Here is a 22,702-nt window from a genome sequence, read left to right on the forward strand (position 1 = left end):
GGTTGTCATTTGCATCAATAAGTTCCACATATCTATGGATTCAAGGTGCACCCCGAGATGCATATATGGCTATAAAAGTTTGTCACTGATTCAGCATGGGTTTGCACCAAAATTCATGAAGGTTATGGGTAAGGCTGTCACCAAATTGGTTTTGGGTTGAGTCCGTCACATGTATTTTTAGAATTTGTGTGTCCCACTGTTTTAAGTCTGGCATCTCTGCATATTGTGCAGTTTGGTGGCTTTTTATTATTTTTATTATTTATTTTTGCCAGCCCATATCCTGTTGCATGTTTGGTGGGACTTCTGTAGCAAACTTGCCTCAGGGAAAAGTCTTGTAGCTTTCCAGGAAAAATTTAACAAAGGTATTTTAATGAAAATCTGGCAAAACAAATTGCAGTTTGAAATATCTGATTTTCTGAACCCTGGCAAAAGACCACAGAACCTAGCAATAAATACAGATCCCACACCCAGATTACCAATTGTCAGCTGCTGTATCTGTCTCTGTAGTAGTTCCTGCCTCACAGCATGCAAGAAGCAATGTATTAGTTTAGCCCTAATGAAACCAGTGAAATATGTCTTTCACTGAAAGCTGTACTAAGTTTACATCACATTTGCCAAAAGCATGTACACTAAAAATTACTGTGAATCAGTTAACTTGTGCTAACATGTTACTCTGTGATAAGTTGTTGCGAACCAATTTTCTGATCTTCTGTATCTGTGAATGTTATGCTGAATTTAGCTTGACTTTAGATGGTTATATTTGAGATGAGGGAATTCAGTCTCTTGCTGTTTGTTATTAGCTATAGGACCTTGAACGAGATCAGAGCGCCGTTGTGCTAGTGGTAGTGCAGCTAGGGGCTTGGGGTGTTATTTCAGTAACTTCATCATTCTGATTTAAAGAACTGAGTTAAAATTAAGGAAAAAAAAAGTTTGAAACTGACTGCAGTGCTGGTAAGGAAATTATGGTAAGCTGGATTTTAGAGATGAAGAGGAGGAATACAGATAGTCTTACAGGACGAAATTTCCAGTGGACAAAGCCGGTCCAGATCCCTAAATCATTGCATTTTCTCTCAAGAGAAGTTGTCTTTTCGAGGGGGATTTCACGATACCAGCTTATTCCCAGTTAATTCAGGTATTTGAAAACAATAAAATTAAAATTATTTTCCCTATTTCTCTCTCTACACCCCCCCCACCCCCCACTTTGGAACTGTTATATTCGTTACAAGTTTTGCAAGAGATCTGAAAGTCATCTCTGTTCCTCTGACACTCATGAGAATTTTTGGAAGATGTTGAAGCAAAACTGGCATTGTAAAGGGAAGCATGAAAACTTGTGTACTTTGGGAAATAAGTGGTATTTTTTTTCTCTTTACCTTTTTTAAATTCTCAATTAAGAAATTTACTTTTTTAAGAAATGAGGTTGTGTAATAAAAGACACATTTTAGTGGTGTTGGAAGTAAAGCATGTTTTCCTAATACATCGGCAGAATTATTCAAGATCAGTGGACCCTTCTACAAATATGGCCTTAAGGACAGGAGGACCTTTGGTTTCACTGTTGTGCAAATGCCATTTGCAGAAGTTCTAGTTGTCCAGGTCTAGTTTTCAAACTCAACCACGTTTTTAGCAGCATTTCAAACTTTATAGTTGCATTGTATTGGTGCTGATATTTGGTGTCTCTATTTTTCACAATTTTGTTTGAATTATCTCTGTTCGTATTTTCTGTGAAAAGATAATTGAGCATGATCAAGTCTTCACGTGGCTAAAGTTCTGTATTTTGTAGGACAGTAGAAAGGGTCACTTTCTTCCATCCTCTTGACCAGAAGACAGGAGAGTTTAACTTCAGCAAAGCAGGGCATTTAGAAATATATGACTTAAACCTTTTCATCTCCCCTCCCTGTAGTTCTAACAAAGGGCAGAAAAGGTCTCTTCATGCAAGAAAGTATGGCCTTCAAGTGAGGGTCCACTTCTGGGGTTTTGGTGGTGTTTGGTTTTGGTTGTTTTTGGGTTTTTTTTAGTAGCAGGAAGAAAAATATCTAAAATTATTTCTGAGGCTACAAGAAGGGCTTATTCCTGACCTGTAGTAGGAGATGCTTTTTTCCCAGCTGGACAGTATGCTGATCAGTCAGTCATGTCTCAGCCTGGGAATGAAGAGGATTCTCCTCCTCGATCAAGAGAATGGGGGTCGAGGTTCTGCAGAGCACCTTGCAGCATCTCATGCTGCTTTCTGCCTTGGCATGTGGCACCAGTCAACCTTCCTACAATGGTGATTCACTTTGGGTGACACATTTGGTAAAGCTTCTGTTGCTCTATAAATTAAGCCAGACTTTGCTATTTTTGAGAAATCTAACAGTAACAGGCTACCAGATTCCTGACAATAATAGCAGTGACCAACTGTGCAGGTCAGAGGAGCTGTGTGCATGCACTTGTGAGGACTTCAGCTCTCCTTTGAGAATTTCAGACAGAAGCTTCTATTAAAGTGCAAAGTATTGTTATTATCTTTGTCCTTTATACATATTTAAATAGTACATGATAATCATCTCTGTGAACTCTTAACTATTCATAAAGGTATCTGTCAGAGGCCTGAACCAGTACTCCAGATCCAAATACTCAGAATGATAGATCATGTTGTAACCTTCTGAGAATTATTCATAACCTTTGTGTAGGAGGAGTTTCCTTTTAAAAGATAGGCTTTGTAGATGATTAGTAAGTGGCGGATTTAATTGTTCTGTAGCGATAATGATAACCAAGAATGGCAGAGAAACTTTGCCAACTGAAAGTCCTCTTTAGAGATTTACCTGAGGGAAGAGTGAGAGGCAGGGAAGATGAAAGGTGGTTGAACTCTTTACCTTCAGCCTGCCTGTTTTAGCATCCGTTATCTGTTTGCATTGCACAGGGAGTCCCTACAACTACCTCCAGGTTACAGCTTCAGGTACCTGCGTCACCTCCCTCCCTGCCCGCCTCCCCCCACCCCCCCCCCAAAAAAAAAAGAAAAAAGAAAAAAGGTCAAATAAATATATGAAATTAAAGTTGGGTAGAGACATGGTTTCTCTTCATCATGAGTTTTCAGAACTACATACCAGTAGTTCGGTAGTCAGAGCAACTACTTAGCACAAAAATTCAGGTTATAGTCTCCAGGTGGAACATAATGGAAAGGGCATTGTAAAACACTAACTTCCCAGTCTCCAGGGACTTCCCAAGTACCTAACTCTTGGGCTGTTGAATGTTCTTTCGGCACTTTTTCTTCTCTTTGACTTCAAGCAGAATTTACTGGATCTAAAAAAACCCCAAACCAACAAATGAACAAACACACCTTTCCCACTAAAAATTTAATCAGAAGCAGCACACGCTGACAATCTGCGCAAGAGGTGTCCAGTCTTGGCATGATGCTTATCAGACATGAGTTCAAAACCATGTGCTTCTTGGTGCACAGCAATCAGACGTAGGCAATCACAAACACCCACAGCCTCACATGGAAGGGGCAGAGCCGAGGCCAGAAATACGGGCAGCACCTTTCCTTCTGTAACTACATCGTGCAGGACTGTGGGGTCTCTGTGCATTTTCACAAGGGTTTTCCAGAGTGAGAGCATTGCCTGCTCTCATGCTCGGCTGCATCCCCTTTGGTGCTCAGCAGGCCTTGCCAGTGCAGGAAAGAGCAGCCTGTGCTTCCATGCACCGACGGGCTTGCGTCCTTCCCGGAGAATTTCATTCATGCTGATTGAGGGAGATACTGTACTCTTTCCTTTAGTTTATTTTACCTTCTTGGTATGCAGAGTATTCTTTGTTAATCTTCCTTATTTATTTAAATGTTAATTGGTCCTTGTTAATTTGGTTTTCTGTGCTGAAAGCCAAGGTCAACAATGAGTCCTTCCATGTTAGCTCTTAGTGTGATTACAAGGTAGTGTAATGCATCTTGGAAAAAGGTAGCGAGAAGCCTTCCCCCTGTTTTTAATGTAACCTTTGTGTTAGGTAGAGGTTTGGAGGTTGAAAGAGAGAGAGAAAATGTATGTTCAATGCAGACTGAAGGGTCTTATTGATTGAAAGGGACTGTTAAATTAAAAATCAGTTGTTTTGAAAGCGAAATATCACTTGACCCCAAAGAGGCAGGCAATTGTGGCCCTGAGGTTAGGTATAACAACACCACCAGGTTTGGTATGGGAATGCTAACAGGAGCCCTGAAAAACAGATATTTTGTTTTCTTTTTCTTTTTTTCCTTTCACTTCACTGTTTGTATGTGCAACTTTCAAACTGCTGCTTTTGTTACTCCAAGAGCAATCTCTTCTGAAAACACCCTTCTTTTTGGCTGGAATGGCCATTTTATGAGATAAAAGTAAGATATTTTTTTTCTGAAACAGATTCTGTTCCATGGGGCAAAACAAACAGAACTATCATAACACTTTAAATAGTAATCAAATATGTTTTTCTGTTTGCATTCAAAAGGGTAGAAAGGTAACTTGACAAGATGAAAGAAGGTACCAGATTTGTGTATCCCCCCCTTCCCTAGTAACAGGTATAGAGTTTTAGAAAAGACTTCAAGGCAAAAAGAAAAAAGCATAGAATATACTGTTATGGTGTTATTTTTGTCTTTCATTTTTATGACAACTTATTTGTACTTAAAGGAATCTTTCCAAAGAGTTAAGAAGCATCATTAAATAAAGACTGTGAAATGTGCAATATGGCTTATTTATTTAAATGTTAATTGGTCCAACGAACACTTCTAATTAGCTCTATATTTGCTTAGCAAAAAGTTTTACAAATTCCAATTGTGAAAAGCAGCTATTTTGAGCTGGTAAGCATGTTGCAGAATCAGCTATGATTTTTCTATAGTTCTCAGCCCTTGAAGGCACAATTTAATTTTTCATGTATGCATACTAGCAACGGTAAACACTTGCGAGTGTAAAGAACCTTCTTTAATTAGCTGCACAACAATTAAAGGATTCACAAACTAAATTGAACCCTGTCTCTGTGCTTACTAGCTGAATTCTACCACCTGTCACAACAGCACTTTGTTCAATCTGTTATGCAAAATCATTATAGCAATATAGCTGAGGAAAAAAAAAAGAGAAAACAGCAATTATTTCTTACTTTTCTCTTGAATGGGTTATTTTGGGTTATACTGATGTCAGGTTCATTGAAGCTAACCTTTTGAAATCTGTAACAGCATAATACTTATATGGCAGGCTTAGAATAGCTAGAAGAATATTTTGTTTTACCCTTTTAAGAGCAAGTGAGGCACATCCTTGAAGTACAGTACTTTCTCTGATCATTTGGAGTAAAAAAAACCCACCAAAACTGTGCTAACTCCTGCAGCAGCCTGTTATTTCTCTTCATCAGACAAAAAAAAATGACCAACGTCTAATAGTACAACATATTCTTTTATTATTAAAGCTTGTAAACCAATATGAAAACCAGTTTTAAAAAACACTGGTTTCCCAGAGTGGGGAGTGATGGACTTTTAGCTGACCTGTTCTGGCTTCTGACATTTGTGATTATTCTTCAGCTTTTGAAAATGTAATAGCACTTAAAGATAAAACTTGAAAATACTGGACTTACTGATGTACTACATTTATTTTGGCGTCAGGCAGAAGTGGTTGAAAATATAGTTACGGAAGAGCCTGCTCTCTCCCTCATTTCAGTTGCACCCATTCTCCTAAGGGAGCACACAGGGCCAGATGCACGTGCCAAGGTGCAAATGCATTGGAAGTCCTGATTTGCACTCCGGTTGACAGGAGTCAGTCTCCTACAGCTTCTGGAGACCTGGCTTAGGGTCTACCAAACTTCAGGCATCATTTGATGCACTCTTTCTCAGCAGGGCGGTGGCCCAGTTGGCCTCCCTCTTCAGTATCTTCCTGTTGATTCTGTGTTGAATAGAATCGGAGGTCATAGGCAGGAGCTTGACGCTTGTTTGCAGCAGTGTGGAGGGCCGGCAGCCGGAGGAGGGCTGCGTGCTGGGGAGGGGGTGGGCACGGGGCAGGAAGGCTGAGGGTCCGCAGCAGTGCCCTTGGTTCAGCTGCTCCTTACCCCAGCTTCTGGCGGGGAGCGGCCAGCTGCACCTCAGTGCGCTGACATGTGTTTCTGATGCTGGTTAAAATTCCCAGTGAAACCAGTAGCGGGTTTTCGCTGTGTAAGGAGTATGAGGCTGCATTTAGTGAGGAAGACCTGTTTACATTTCTCTTTATTCTGCTGTGACAGCTGACAGGAATGTGTGCATCGCTGCCAGCTTTCATGCAGGAGAGGTACAGGTACGTTTTGTGCATACGCTCACCATAGTTGAGGAGCTGAAAGTTAAGCTGCCTGCTGACAGTTTCCTGAAATCATATCAATAACATATTGTTAGCTCTCGTGATTGAAGCTAAAAGAGTCTGCTGTTGGATAAAGGATACATGATACGGGCATTTCATAAGCTAGGGATATAAATGAATAACCACTCAGTCACAGTACTCTACATTTTTTTTACAGTATAATTTTTATACCATTGTCATTTTACAATATTTTTGGAAAATCCAGAAAGGGAACAAAGAACTCCTTTAGAAACATAGTGTTTGTTTCTGTTTTTTTTTAAAGCCACTAGGAAAATAAAAGTCAACAACCAAAAATTGAGAAAGGACATCTTTTTTATAACTTTTTAAAAAAAGGAAACTACAAGGAAGCCTGATACTTTGATTAAATATAACTTAAATTCTTAGATAATTTTGCACTGGTCTATTCAAAAGTAGAAGGTTAAGGAGATGAAAATCCTTTTAATTAGAAAGAGAGATATAACAATATCTATAAGCATAGGTGCAAGGTGCTGGAAATCAGTACAACAGAAAAATGAGTTTCTGCTTGGGCTGCAGAAGTGATACAGAGGTTTCATGTGGAAACTCCTGAATGCTCTCAGATTTGGGGCTCTTGATGTTCAGCCCTGTACAGTGAGGAACACTTTGATGTCCTATTGCAAGTAGTGGGAGCCCACTCACTGTCTCCTGTGGCTGGGTCCTTGAAACTGAACCACCAAATCTTTCCTTCTGCTTTTGTCGGGCTTTGTATTTTGCTGAAATTGCCTAGATCCACACAGATTTTCAGCAATGTAAATTAACACTGAGTGAAGTTTTACATGAGCTGGAGAAAGCTAATGCAAACTGCTCATTTGCACAGACTACTCAAGAGACTTGAAATAGTTTGGCTGAGTTAGTTATGTTTATTTGCATGTTGTATTGAAAACTCTTGCAGTAAAGCACTCCCTGGTAGTCCCTGGCCGTTCTGATAACAACTCTCAGCTGCTCTCAGCCTGCCACAGGACTGAAGCCTCCAGGGATCCTGTCAGTCACTTGAAGGAGTTTGGTCAGAGCTGTATGTGGCCAGAGCTGGCTGTTAAGGATATATTACAGTTAGCAGAGTCCATCTCCCAACTGACTTTGCAACCGTAATTGAACTTGCCAGGGCCTGTCATCCCATGATTGCATTTATCCGACTTTCTTTGTCAGCTTGGTTGCCACTCACCTATCAACCAAGATAGGTTGTCTTTTCAGCCAAGGGCCTGGAATGTTACAATTACCATCAAAATTATTTAAAGGATTTTTATCCTGTAGATAGCTTTGAAATACGTTATTGTATTTTCATAGCCTTCCTCCTCCCCTGTATTCATCCATCTGCTATGTGTCTGCCAAGTTTTCAGTGCCCTTTTTGTTAATGATCAAAGCTATGGTACCCAGATAAACCAGGGGTGCCCAAACAGCAGTTGGTGCTCAGCTTGTTGGGATCCCGACGGTCATGCTGCCATTTTATTTAAACGTACGTACAGTTTTACCATACTCAGTGCTTGCATCTATGCATCCTTCAATACATGCCCTACGCAGCCATGCCCAGTCAGTGGTAGGAGGAGATTCTCCGTTTGCTTCATGGGTTGTACCTTACTGCATTCAAGAGCACTGCAAAGGCATGACCCTTTTTTGTGGTTGCTTATGTGACATCGTTATTTCCTTATCTTAATCACAGTACTGTTACCACTGTTTTGCACCATCGTTCAGAGGAAAAGGCAGGGTTATTGTGAGGCAGAACAATCTCACTCCAACAGGTGCAGATAATTTAAAAAGCAGCTAGAGAAACACAGAGAAATATTCCCAAGTCAGTTACTTTTAGTCTAGACATTTATGTTTGGGGTTGTCTTCCTGCTGAAGAAGCCATCCAAAAGAACAGTGTGATTTAGCAGTACTGCAGATAGATGTATTTTTTCGCTTCTCAAAAATGACAGTCTGAAAAAGAATGTGTTTCCTGAATATTTTCTGACCTTGGGGTAGATACGATTATAGCAGTTGCAAAATCGAGCTGTTCGTGTCTTAGCTGTGCGCAGTGACTGCTAACCACACCCTTTTAAGTCTAAACCACTTATCTCAGCGTGAAAGCGTCATAGGAGGTATGAGGTGGCTTCTAGAGTTACTGGCTCTGCTCTTGTGTTCATGACAGTGATCAATTAATAAAGTTAAATGACAACAGCAGTAATATATCAGTAAAAGTGTGCGCAGACCAAAACACTGAAGGATAGAGGAGATTTGTGGGTTTTAGTGTTTCATTTTTCTTGAGTGATAATTAAGTAATTTTTTTCTATCCTTAGTCTAAGTTTGTATTGGGTTTCCTTGTTTATCTTTTCCCACTTAATTCTGCAAGGAGTTTGCTGTTCCTACTTTTTTTTGGAGACCACAAACACAAGGAGCGTGCTGAGCAATGTTTGCTCTATCTTTCTGGCATCCACCTGCCTCCCAACATCCCTGTCTCTTTCAGCTGTGTCTTCCACTCCATCTAATTCCACCGAAACAGGGCCTTTCTCAACATTATCCTTTTGCTGGAAATTAGTATTAAAAAGAACTCATCAAAGCCACTTCTGTCTGAGAATCACTATGACCCTGAATTATGCCTTTTCTTTTTGCCACCAAGTCCATGCGTTATAGGGAGAGAAAAAATAAATCAGTTGGGTTTAAGGAAGTAAAGGAGAGACAGAAATTGGAGGTAGGAGGGATTTACAGCCAAGAATCTCAGTTATTAAAAACCAAAAATAACTCTCCATAATATTTTAACCCAAAAATTTTATGCTGACAGGTCTGTCATGAGTTAAAAAACCCAGTCTTTTCAGCAGTCAATTATGTTTGATAAAAGAAAGCTATCTGGCATACTGGACTACGCAATGGGAGTCAAGAGTTCTGGACTCTGTCCCTGGCTTCTTTACAGAGGATGAGCCATCTATTTAAGTCAAGATACATGGCAAGCCTTTTCCTAAATGAGATGTGGAAATGATCAGTTAGGGATACTCATTTCTACAGTGCTGAAATTCTGAAAATTTTGATATCTTTCTGGCCTTGGAAGCTGTTTGGATGCACTGAAATTGGGCAGGTTACTTCTCAGTTTCTAACTGTTTGCATTTACATTATGTTAAGATGTTGGCTATTTCTGTGCTCAGCAAAGAAACATGCAGAAAATGTCTTCCCCTCCTCTTGGATTGTGTTGATCACACGATCAACCACGATGCTGGGGAGCTTTACAGAATACCAGGGTATGAGCTGGTGGGAATTACTGCTGGGGACATTGGAGCAGTGTGCCACAGGAAAAGGAGAAGCTTAACTTGTCCCAGATACATAGTGTGGCCCTTGGTGCTTTTCATGTGTAGGGGGATGTTTTTTATGTTGGTTTCTCTTAAATAGACTGACCTTGAAGAATGAAGTAATTTATCTTTTCATTATCTTTATATTCTTTCCTCTCTCTCGTTCCCAGTTCAATGTCATTAGAAGTAAAACAAATGTGGCTGTATTATGTGTTCTTCAAGAGTGTGTACTGTCACATATGCTCTCTTTCATGTGCAACATGTTATGCAAGGTTTAATGTATCAATCTTTCTTTTTCCTTTTGACCAACATTAAAACATTTACTTAGGCACGTACTTTCCTTGTTGATGTCATCACAGGTAGCCTACATGTTTACTGATGCATTGTTTTGTCGACTGTTGAACTCAATAGTATGCAATTTGGAGCATCCTTAATTATCCTACAAACCATTTTGTGATAGTGAATCCAAATATGGTGTAGACTTGGCTGACATCTCTGTGATATTATTTGGCATACCACATATTTCTGTTTCAAATATAGATTGGTTACTGCTTTTTCAAAATATGCATTTTATTAATTAAATCTATGCTTGAAACATCTTTTGTGCCCCCCCCCCCCCCCCCCCCCCCCAGCTGTTACGTATTCTTTTTTTCCTTGTTCTGTGTGCAGATAGGATTGGGTATGGACTGTCTAATTTCATAGAAAATAGGCTAACCGTGTGGTCTTTAAGTCTTAAAACTATAGTTGAGTGTGCAGTGTCTTTCCATATAACTAGGTCTTTTGTTCCACTAGAGAAAATTACTTAATTTGTTAGAGAAGTGGTTTTTTTTTGTTTTTTTTTTTTTAAGGTTTAACTGTAACAGTCTTTACCTAATAGACCTGGGATTGTGGGGAGGTGATTAATGTGAATTAAAGGATCTCTGTGACATAGGACTAAAGGACAGAATTACTTTGTTGTTGTTGTTGTTGGCAATCCCACTTGTGCAATTTCATTTCTCCCTAAACCAGATTTCCAGCATTTTGCATAAAGTTAAAGTTTAATTGGGCCATCTACTTCTTTTTGAACTCTCTGTATTCAAGGATGTTCTGTTTATGCATTTTCATTGGGAATGTGTGTCTTTGTCCCTTGAAATCCATCTATTTATTGCAGTGACACCTACTGCTGAGAGAGCTGATCCGCAACAGGATCGGTTACTGTTAAACTTGGCCAACAAGCAGTTCGTGACTCAACCAGCAGATGTTTCCGTGGCTCAGGTCAAAGGGAACTTATGGATTCGGGTTTTTTTTTTCTTTACTCCTAGCATTAAGTGCCAGGAAAGTCAACACTAGGTACAGACAGTTGACCTGAGCAGTACCAGGAGGAACTGAACTAGGGCCCTGAGGATCTGCAAAGACCAAAGCATTAGTCTGTTGAGCCACTGTGCTGGCTATGGTCCAACAGTTTCAGACAACTGACTATCTGATTGCATGCCTGGATTTTAGTAATGATTTTACATACTTATTTGATGATTTGTATCCAAGCTTATGCTTCTGACAGGTGCCCTTGTGAACAAAAATCTCGCTGGGCTACCACATATGCATATTTCACAGTCAATCATACTTTATCTTTGGGACATATGTACATTTGACTTTATATTTAATTGTGCACAAAATATAAGTCTAAGCCTTTGTGGAATGAAAACAAAATCATCAACCCAGCGTTACAGTTTTGGATTGAAATTGTTTTGAACTATAATTTGAGTTCTGGGGTCTTAAGTCTTCTTGCTTGATCTCTTTGTAGCTGGTCTAGAGGGCCTGATCCTCGTGTCCTCACCCAGCTGAAATGCACTGCCCTTTATTTGGAACTTGCCTGTGTGAGGAATGCGGAAATGATAGGGGCAACATTATGTACATTTTAGAATTACATAATGAGTGAGAGTATTATAGACTTCCAGTGCGGTACAGTGTCCTCAGATGAGAATAGAAGATTTAGAGCCTATTTCATGCTGTAAAAATGACAAAAATTTAAATAATAAATATTCTTTTCAAAGTCTTCCAGGCATTTTATTATTTTATTTGTTCTGTGTGATACTAAAGTGGATCGTTAAAAGCTTAATTTTAAGGTTTCTTCAATCTGACATGGATGCCAGTTAGATTAATTAAAGTGAATGATCAGATAGGAGCTACAGGAGATTGATCAAATTGGAGAGAGTTTAATCAGTTGTATACATTCCAAATTACATGAAAATAACAAATTTACTTTTAAAAATGCTGTTTCTAAAATAACAGAAGCTTTAGTTTAATGAAGCATTCCACAAATCAGGCTCCCATTTGAATTTTGGTATCACTCTTATCTTTACTTTTGTCATCAGGAGAACACTAGGGAAAAAAAAAAAAGCAAAATGAGAATCAATGCTTATAAGCTAAAAAATAATGATCCCAGATGCAACCAGTGCCTGGAAAAAAAGAAGGACTTTTTTTTTTTTTTTTAATCTACTGAACTTTCAGTACCAATTATTTATGTTTCTCTTCTTTGGATCTGACTTCTTAAGTATATGCAAGTGAAATAGAATAAATAAGAAGGAAAACAGATTTTGCTAAGTCACATGCAAAGTAGCAATAAATCAAACAGCTTGTCTGCATTCTTCTAATCTTTCTATTCTAATCTGTGAGTGAGATTTATAAATGACCTCTCCTATCCTCTCTGCTCGTCTTCCTAGATTGTGATCACAGGCAGTTCACAGTCCTCCACTCCATGGGTGCTACCAACCAAAGACTGTTCTGGTGATTTATCTTCTACTGATCAGTTATCAGTCCAAAACGCTGTGCTAGCTAGAAAGTACCCTACAGATGTAACAGGTATTTTAGAAAGCAACTGTCTTGTCAGTCCAGAGCGAAAGCAAACAATTTTCTGCCTGCTAATGACTTTTGAAACTTCAAAAATCCCTCTGCTAACCCTTCTTTAAGACATAAAAACTGTTGTGGAATGAGTTGGCTGTGTTGTTACTAAAGGAGTACTTTGTTTTGGAATCAATAAGCGGCTTGTTTAAATATCAGCACTACAAAGCAGCTATAGTTTTGTCAAATGCCTTCCCTGCTCCCTGCTGCGTGGTCTCACGGTGGCTGGGTGCTGGAAGATGGGTGTTCGTGTGGGGCTCCAGCCCTCGCCCTGGGTGCCTGATGGGACTGCGGCAGCCGGTCAGCACAGGTTCACCCAGCACTTTGTACGTACTGTGTTTGCGTCGTGCTTCACCCCAGTTTTTAATTATTAGAAGCTACATATGCCTTGCAATGGCTACAAAACTTGTATGTGGTAAAGTGAGTGACAGTAATAACAAATTACCGAGTTGGCCTTAATAATATTTGAATAAAAACAAATAGATAGGACACATTACCTGTAGGCCAACTTTTTTTCTCCTCTTGAAAACATTCTGTTACACTCCAGAAACCATATATTTCCCTAATATAATTATATTATACCCCAAGGAGCAGGACACCTACTTAACCAACTAAAAAAAAAAAAAAAAAAAGAAAGAAAACGCCAATGAACTCAATGCAATTAGTAACTCTATTTTACATAAGTAAAATGAGAATAAAATCCAGCCTAATGTTTATTTCATTCTATCAGATTGGATAATACTGTCCTGGTGGCATTAAATACAGCTGATCTCCCCTCCCCTTCTGTGCACACATGTTTTTGTTAAAATTTAACTATTTGCATCTATGTCTCTTAGTATTGCCTACAAATCAGTCAAAGAAGAGTAGGTCATCTATCCTGCCCTACTGTTTATATATTAATCATCTGGCAAATAAACCGCTCAGTATCCTACCCACCTCAGTAATATTTGTGATGTAATTTGTTTGGATGCCCAAATGTCACCAGCGTTGATTGTAAGAGATGAAAAAAATGCACTTGCTCAGCACACCAAGCTCTGGGCTAAAATGTAAGCATGAAATCTCTGGTTTATTTTTGTAATAATGTTTACAGCTGTTTAATGACCCTGAAAGGGTTCAGTAGTCTGGTGTTCTGTATTTCTTAACAGGAGTGTATTATGCTTGCAACAGCCTTAGTTAAACTGTTTCAGCTACAACAATAAGAACAATATTTAATAAAAATTCAATATATATACTGAAGTTTCTCAGCAATACCTGTTTTCAAGTTGCTAAGAAATGAAGCAGTCTGAATTTCACTATTTAGGATTTGTCAGTGGATCACAAGATAATGTAGATATATGTGAATTTTTCTAGCTGGAAAGATAAATACCAGGTCTATATTCTGAAAGCATAAGTAACAGTGTGTGTAACTAACTGCTCAGAGGATCAGGGCCAGAGCGAGCTTGTCATTTAAACACGTGAGCTTGTAAAGCATTACTTTGCTTACTGAACTGTAAATCTTTTAACTAACCTAATCTAAGCTATAATAGTAGCACAACAGTGTTTTTAGAATTACTGTTTTCTCTACAGCAGTGAAGAGGGAAATGCTTTAGAGTGTGTGTGTCCAGTAGGAATGAACAGGTGTAAATAAAAGCTGAATTTGTTCCATCTGTTTACAAAGATAACAGGTGTGTGTATGCACATATGTGTATGTATACAGATGTGTGTCTGCATATGTTTACATGTGTGTGAGGGCATATATTTATATTTAAACTTTTTAATTCTATTTGCCATATTTTTTTCCTCTGTTTCCAGCAAAAGGAAGCCGAGCTTCTCATATTACATTAATGTAGTTGTGATGACAGGCATTTCTGGTGTCATAATTGGTTTTAAATTCCAGTAATCCATTTCAAATAGTTAAATAAAGTCCGTATGTTCAATTGGAATGGCTAAAGTCAGAACTTTCGTTATTGATATCACAGGAAACAGTCTTGAGGGCAAAAATGTGAGCAAAATCAAAATAACTATTAGTATCATCAAAGGGACTTGAATGTCTCACTGTACCTTCATGTGGGAGATGAGAGAGTATGTTTATAATATATGTATCCAGTCATGAATTTCAAAAGTTGAGGACCCTCCTCACAGAAACAGGAGACAGCACACCCCGCGCAGGGAAATGGCTGTCCTGGGTGTGATGTCCTCTGATGGTTTGCTTGCTTCTCACCGAGGCACCGCTCCTGCCCTGCCCCGTGCAGTATACGCCGAGCTGGTTTGCAGCCCATGCATACGCAGCAGGGCGAGGACTGGGCTTGCTGGCCACAGTGGCTCGCTGGGGCTGGAGCTGGTTTGTTTAGGTCAGGAAGGGCAGCCCGTGAACCACTCCTGATACCGACATGCTCTGTATGGTGCCAAGTCTTGGGGAATGCTGTCTTTACAAAACATTTAGGATAATTGAAGGTCAAACATTTACTACAGCAATTTCAACAAACATATTTTGAATTTCTTAGCAATCTCAAATGTGATTTGCAGTTGGTTTTGTAAACGTATGTTAACTACAGAGAACATTGTGCTTCTGTTCCCAGTATGAGAAAAGGCAAAGCGTTCTGTGTTTTCCTTGTAAGAGATCAGAATCACGAACATAATGTAATAGACTACATATTTAAAAATTGAAAGCTAGACATTTTCCCTCCCATGAAGCATCACAACAGCACGTATAAATTGACATTTCCAGACTTCTTGTTTTTGAATACCTGGTGTTTTGGTTTGGGGAGGAAAGAAGGGCAGGTTGTAATGAAGAAAGATGTGAAAAATGCTATTTTATTGTCAAGGCACTGGTTATCTGTTGAAAGGTAAATTTCAAGGAAGTCCATTCAGGTGGGTTTTTTTAGTGTTTTTTGCTTTTGGTTGTTGGGGCAGAATGGATACAGTAAAATTGTACTTCAGGCCAGTCTGAGGAGGGTGGTTGTGTCTATAGGGAAATTTGTGGGGAGCCAGAACTGCATGGCTGTGGGCATGGCTGTGATGCAGAAGCACCCCTGCACCTGTGGGGTGTTGTGGGGAGCAGCCAGACCCTGAGAGAGGGCCCTAACTGATGGGAAGAGGCCGTGCAATGGCCTCAACGGCACCAGGGTGGGGACTTTGAACTGCAAGGCCTGAAGCAAGAGGGTCACTGGGGAATGAAAGCCCCCTTAGCCCACCTGGTGTAACCCTGTCTGGCCATAGATCTAGACAGGGATGATGGATAAAGAGGGAGAGAATGAAATTGCTAATTTTCTTAGAGAAATTAGGCAAATTAGATTGGGTTATCTAATTCATAGTGGAATGATGAATGAGGAGGAGTTTTATTTCAGTCTTGCATGTGGATACAAGATGAGATTTTCATAGGTTTTTCTGTGAATAGGCTGAAGAATACAAAAAGCCTGGTTTACCTGAGAGCTGAACGGTAGCAAGGTCCCTGTGTTCCCAAGCGTAGTAACTGGGAATTGGAGGAGAAATTTCACAGGGCAATACGTTGAATACCATGGTTATATTTTGCAATGAAACCAGGGAGGAGTGAGGAGACAATTCAGAGGCAGGAACAGGACTACAAGAAGCTGGGGCAGGTGAGGGTGGGAATACAGTTTTAAGTGAAGAGCTGTAGCATCTTGAGATTGCAGTAGCTGGATCCTAGAAGCTGAACAGCTGATCAGAGTATGTGGCATTCAGAGGTGGTTATTTCTCACTAAGCAGAGGCTTTGTTGACCTTTCTGCATATTTCATCAAAAATGTATAAAACTTCCAATGCCAAAAGATCAATGTGTGTAGGTCAGGCTCCCCAGACTTGATCCAAAATTATTAGTTTTTAAATGAAAAATTACAGGTTTGTTCTTCCTCTTGAGTTTGGTGTTTGTTTGGTTTTTTGTTTTTTTTTTTTTTTTTTTTTTGACTCATCTTATCTATGTTCTACATTATGTGATTCTGTATGTTTGCGGGAGTCAGAAAATAGCCAAAAAAGAAATATAGAAAAAATTACCATGTTCCAACTACAACTGCTGTTGTTACTTTGTTAAAGTTATCTGTGAAAAAGAGCCACGGAAAAACTTAAAATCTCAGCCACAACTCCCTTTCCTCTCCCCAATCCAAATAACCATACATTTGAACTGATGCTTAGGGTTAAACATCAGAATTAATAAACTCCACTGGGATCCGTCAGCATTTCCAAACTTCGATAGAGCATAAAATGTTAAAATTAACTACCCAAACCTTCCTGAGCATGTAAAGGCACCAGTTCCCATTAAGGTCAACTGAATAAATGAAATTTAGACTGCATTTTTCAAGCTGTTATAGAATAATGACAATTCACAAATACTTTTCTAAACCCTCTTGAATGTATGTTTGTGTCTGTACATGCAATGCATTTCTTGGATTTTTATGTTCTTGTTTGCCAGCATGCCTTGTTTGAGTATGGTAGGGAGAAATAACACCCATGGTATGTGGAATCCAGACAGAAAGTAGATTCTGGTTTTAGGGTTTTTCTTGTGTTGTTTTTATCAGGGAGGATCGTGCATTTGGCGGTAGTGGGGTTTTTTTGAGAAGTGAATAGGCATATATTCAAAATCTGTCAACTTCAGGCAGTGGCAGGCCTAAGCACTGTAACTCTCAGATGTTTAGACAATCATTTTGAACATGAAATTTGGTTTGTTTCAAAAGTTAAGCAAGATTTCAAAAATTTTTTTTTAAAAAAGTCTTTGTATGTACCCACATTTTGAATGCTTGTGGTCTGCTGCACAGAAAACTTGCATGGAAACCAAGGATTTTGTTTTTTTACTACATGGCCTTGGGTGAACACCTGGCTTGACCATGTTCCCCTGCCTTTGGAAATCAGACACTACAAACTAAGCTTAAGTGCAGTCTTACAGCTTATAGGTATAAGCCTTTTCCTTGTATATACTTGATCTCATTTAATAATTTCATAAATAATAACATTGACAGCACGTAAGTAACGGGTCCCCAAGATGAAACCTGAATCTGAGCACTGTTAAACTTTGAAAAAGATCTGCTTTACATCTGAGAAAAAATTTTTAGCTTGTCTTCATCTTTAATACACATGAATGTACACTTTCCCCTTTACTTCTAACTAGATCTGTATTGTATCACAATCTCAGTCATCCTGTTGAGGACTAAATAGGTCTCCTCTTGGAGACCACCCATGTTTTTTGGTGGTGTTTTTTTTTTTTTTTTGTAGGCCCTGATCCTGCAAATACTTAAACATGTGTGGACTTTCACTTTCAGGAGGCATCTTTTGAAGTCTACTAGACTACTCCCATGAGCACAATTAAGTGCATTTTAAGTGTGTGCCAGATTTGGGCCTCAAATTGTCTAGCAAGTAGCCACTGTGAAGCCTTGAGAGGAATGGTGTCCACCTGGAGTGTGCCTGTAGCCTTTGTAAGAAGGCATAGTGAGTAAATGCTTTTGGCTAAAGCCAAACAGAAAGTTGGCCAAATTAATTCTTCAATAACATATAGAATTCAGTAATTTTATTAGTGAATAAAGTGTCAAATCACTCCACTAAACACCACAGATCTTAATTATGTTCTAACATAACCTTATAGCATCATATAGTTCAAGACTTATTAATTTAAAAGTTTATATTTTAAATCTAATTTTATAGATCCATTATATCTGTATAGGGTAGAGAAGTGGCAAGGATAGAAGATTATTGTGGACAATTATGCAGACCAGAACAGAGCACTTATGTTTAACAAACAGCTTTGAATTCTAATTTTATGCAATATCCATAGTGTAGGTACAATTTGTAGTGATTACTGTGTATTAGGAAAGTTATTAAGATTCTTAAACTTGTTGAGGCTTTCCACAACACCTTCCCCAGATTTTAATTGGTTTTATCTAGTTCCATAAGAGAGCTCTTTAAAACAAATCAAAGTGCCTTAAATCACATGTCTTACCCATCGAAGGACAGAGATATTCCTTCTATAGTCTGGCAAGTTTTCCTAAGAACTGAAATCTGAAGGTTCTCAATGATGAATTATAAGACTTGGCAGAAGATAATTTATGTGCCTTTTGATGGGCTTAGTTTCAAAATGACAAAATAACAATGTTTTGTAACAGAAGGGTTAAATCTTAATCTCAGAGGTTTACAAAGCTTCTAGTTGCAGTCTCCTTAAAATTTAATATACCTCGTTAATGCTTACTTGCAAACACTGAAGGATTTTTATGATTATAATCATGTGTTACAGCACCTAGTACTGTTTCTAAGCAGCATACTAATCAGCTTAATGAGATATTACTGCACTTTTTGTTGACTAAAGCAAAATCCCTTTTATTGTTCTAAAGCTTGTCCTTTATTTTTTCCCAAAACATTATCTTGTTTTATTGTACACTAGTAAATATCATACCATCGGTTTTTTGTCAAATCATAAAACTATCTTTCTCATTGCAGAATGTGTAATATATTGAATATAGTTAATGAAACTGAAAGTTACAAATGGATTTCTATTTTGGGGGGTTTTTTTTAGCTTTTCTAATGGAAATGGGAGAGATGCATAACATTTCTTTTTCTATAGATTTAGAAATGTAAACAGGTGCAATTTCACAAGAAGAAAGACAAGGGAGGTGGTAAAAGCCTTTGCCCCTTCTGTAATAATTAGATTTTGAAATTGTAGCATATTTTAAAATAATAATTGATGGTTATTGGTAAACATGCAGAATGATGAAAGCACATGTATGATCAAAATTGTGTAGCACAGTTGGCATTTAATACACTTTTTATTGTTTTTACACTAATTCCTTTGCATTATTATGAGTAGGTAAAACATAAAATGCAAATTGTACATCAGTGATTCAATGCTGGTTATTCTTTCACAGTCTGAATCTAAAATATCTTCTGATTTTCAGAGATGGAGGAAGCTAGCTTGTGCCTTGGTGTTTCTTCAGCTGTGCCAGAAGCTGACGCCCACCTCAACAGCACCATACTCAATGGGCAGTATTCAATGAGCCAGAAGCTGCACCAGATCACTTCCCAGCTCAGCCATGCCTTCCCAGAGCTCCAGAGCAGGCAGAATCCGGAGGAGAAGGCGTCAGTGCCACTAGAAGACAAAAGCCACATGTCCATAGCAAACCAGCCCATCAGCAGTCAGATGGCACTGTTGGCGAACCAGCTGAATAGAGAGGTTGATACCAGTTTGAATGGGCGTGTGGATCTGCAGCAGTTCTTAAACGGACAGAACCTAGGGATTATGTCTCAGATGAGCGATATAGAAGATGACGCCAGGAAAAACCGAAAGTACCCATGTCCTCTCTGTGGGAAACGCTTTCGATTTAACAGCATCCTGTCGCTACACATGCGAACTCATACTGGAGAGAAACCATTTAAGTGTCCATATTGTGACCACAGAGCAGCTCAGAAAGGCAACCTGAAGATACACCTGCGTACTCATAAGCTTGGAAACCTTGGCAAAGGTCGTGGAAGGGTCCGAGAAGAAAACAGACTTCTGCATGAGCTGGAGGAGAGAGCAATTCTTCGGGACAAACAGATGAAGAGCAGTCTCTTGCAGCCGCGACCCGATGTGAAAGCACAGCAGCACACCCAGCCAATGCCTCTTGCAAACTGTAACTTGTCTGTGCCAGCTAATCACAGCACACCTGATATTTCAAACCCTGTTCCCTCTCCAAAGCCAGTCAGTGTCCAGGAAGAAGTTGTCGCTCAGACAGCTGGGTTCAGATGCACGTTTTGCAAAGGGAAGTTTAAGAAGCGAGAAGAGCTGGACAGGCACATAAGGATCCTGCACAAGCCTTACAAGTGCACCCTGTGTGACTTCGCTGCCTCACAGGAGGAGGAGCTGATTAGCCACGTGGAGAAGGCTCATATAACTGCAGAGTCAGCACAGGGCCAGGGCTCCAATGGGAACGGGGAGCAATCCACCAATGAATTTCGTTGTGAGGTGTGTGGCCAAGTGTTTAGCCAAGCCTGGTTCCTAAAAGGCCACATGAGAAAGCATAAGGATTCCTTTGAACACTGCTGTCAGATCTGTGGGAGGCGATTCAAAGAGCCTTGGTTTCTTAAAAATCACATGAAAGTTCACCTGAATAAGTTATCTGTAAAGAACAAATCTCCTAATGATCCTGAAGTACCCGTCTCCATCAGCAGCATGTCCCAGGAAGCTCATGCAAACTTATATTCAAGATACCTGTCATGTTTGCAGAGTGGGTTTCTTCCTCCTGACAAAGCAGGTCTAGGTGAACAAAATCAAATCTATAACAAAGGAGATATGCCCATGAAAGAGAAAGAAGTCTTGGGGAAGCTCCTTTCACCCATTTCTGGCATTGGCCACAGTATTGCTGAAGGGGATAAACATTCTTTATTGGGCTGTCTCAATCTGGTGCCTCCTCTGAAATCCAGCTGTATAGAAAGGTTACAAGCTGCCGCCAAAGCGGCAGAGATGGATCCAGTAAACAGCTATCAGGCCTGGCAGCTTATGGCAAGGGGAATGGCCATGGAACATGGCTTTTTGTCTAAAGAGCAGCAGATACAGCGCAGCCATGAAGACACTTTGGCAAATGCTGGAGTTATGTTTGATAAGGAGAAGCGGGAGTATGTGTTAGTAGGAGCAGATGGCTCTAAGCAGAAAATGCCTGCTGATTTGGTTCACAGCACTAAAATGGGCAATCAGAGAGACTTGCCAAACAAACTAGACCCTTTAGAAGGCAGTAGAGATTTTTTGTCACATGGTATGAACCAGGGACTCGATTACAACTTACAAAGTCATGGAAACGTAAAAGAAAAGCCAACTGAATGCCCGGACTGCGGAAGGGTTTTTAGAACGTACCACCAAGTGGTCGTTCACTCCAGGGTCCACAAAAGAGACAGGAAAGGAGAAGATGAAATAATTCAAGGTAGTCTCGATGAGCGACGTGGGTCTGGAAGTGATCAAGAGTCTCAGTCTGTCAGCAGGTCGACAACACCAGGGTCCTCTAACATTACTGAAGAAAGCGGAGTAGGTGGGGGTCTCTCGCAGACGGGGAGCGCCCAGGAGGACAGCCCGCATCCTTCTTCACCCTCCTCTTCAGGTACGATAACTTCTCCTTCCCTCTCTGCACTGAAAGCTTTGTAACTATATTTGAAACCACTGCAGAGAAGCAGTTGAAATATTCTCTTGTTAGGTGGTTTCCTAGCGGTCCGGAGGGACATGGTGTTGTATGCCAGGACATCTGTGTTTGGGTTCCTGCAGTGTCTTTGAGGTTAATTCTGGGCTCACCCTTTTCTTCCCTCCAAGGGCAGGTTTCCCAGCCTTTCAGCTGTCACCTCCGCCACCCTACCAGCAGCAGCGGGCAGGGTCTGTACGATCACCAATGGCAATGTCACTTCTAGGGGCTAGCCCTCCAGGTTTTGGAATGTGGGTTTCCCCCCCCCCCCCCTCTTATTCATGGTGTCTTTCTTGCAGATCTTTCCATGTCCTCCATGTAAAAGGGTGAGGAAAGATTCCTTCTTTGAACTAGAGTTCAAAGAAATAGGATTAATAAACAACGTGTTGGCTAAACTCTCCGATTGCCCTTGTTCCCACAACCATATTAATTACTGAGCTAAGACATGTACTCGTACCTGGCCACTGGACTGATAAAAAGAGATTAAAAAAATACAAATTACTAACTTTTTGACAATCTTTTAACTTATGTGCACATTTAACATGTATGAAGCCTTCTGCTTAATTCACATCTGTTTGAAAGTACAAGAAAAATAGAAATTGGACTGAAACATTTTAATTGCATTGTATGTCATGTTAACTTGCTGTGTATAAAGTAGCAAAGCAGATAATATTTCATTGGAGATGTCTATAAAATATTGAGCTTCCTGGTACAATTTTTAAAGTTACTAGCCTATGACTGCTGAAATAAAATCTCCCAAGTAATAACAGGTAAGATTTCTGGCCTCATGTATATTTCCGAAGTCACTTACTAATGGATAGTAAATTGAAAGTTATATCTTCAGCCCTTTATAAAGAAAGCACCTCACTAATACTGTAATCATTCTGCAAGCCTAACAACAGAGGAAATCATGCCATAACAAATACTCTGTTACTAATGGCAACATTGATTTCTGCAATCAGCCATTAAGTCTAGAAAATGAAAGACAGTTTGAGGTACCTTAAGGCATTACATTGCCCACTGTTAAAGAGCTGGTAGCAGGCTGTTGAGGGTAATTCTTTTTAGGTTTTTTTCCCCCAGTTTTGAGAAATATTTTAGTATTAGAGGCAATTCACTGTTACAGTTATTAAGTATATGCCA

General features: G+C 39.6%; 1 protein-coding gene across 6 annotated transcripts in view; it reads left to right on the forward strand.

The window, feature by feature from the left end:
- ZNF536 (zinc finger protein 536) overlaps positions 1 to 22,702 on the forward strand; it is a 353,231-nt gene that overhangs the window by 143,230 nt on the left and 187,299 nt on the right. For all 6 annotated transcript variants that reach the window (XM_027813254.2, XM_027813257.2, XM_027813255.2 and 3 more), the window contains one exon: positions 19,316 to 21,487. In XM_027813254.2, the coding sequence (XP_027669055.1) occupies positions 19,318 to 21,487 (2,170 nt within the window). In that variant the 5' untranslated portion in view covers positions 19,316 to 19,317. The remainder of the gene's footprint in view (positions 1 to 19,315; positions 21,488 to 22,702) is intronic.

The sequence above is a fragment of the Falco cherrug genome, chromosome 14, assembly GCF_023634085.1.
Source record: "Falco cherrug isolate bFalChe1 chromosome 14, bFalChe1.pri, whole genome shotgun sequence".
In the NCBI taxonomy this organism is placed as follows: Eukaryota; Metazoa; Chordata; class Aves; order Falconiformes; family Falconidae; genus Falco; species Falco cherrug.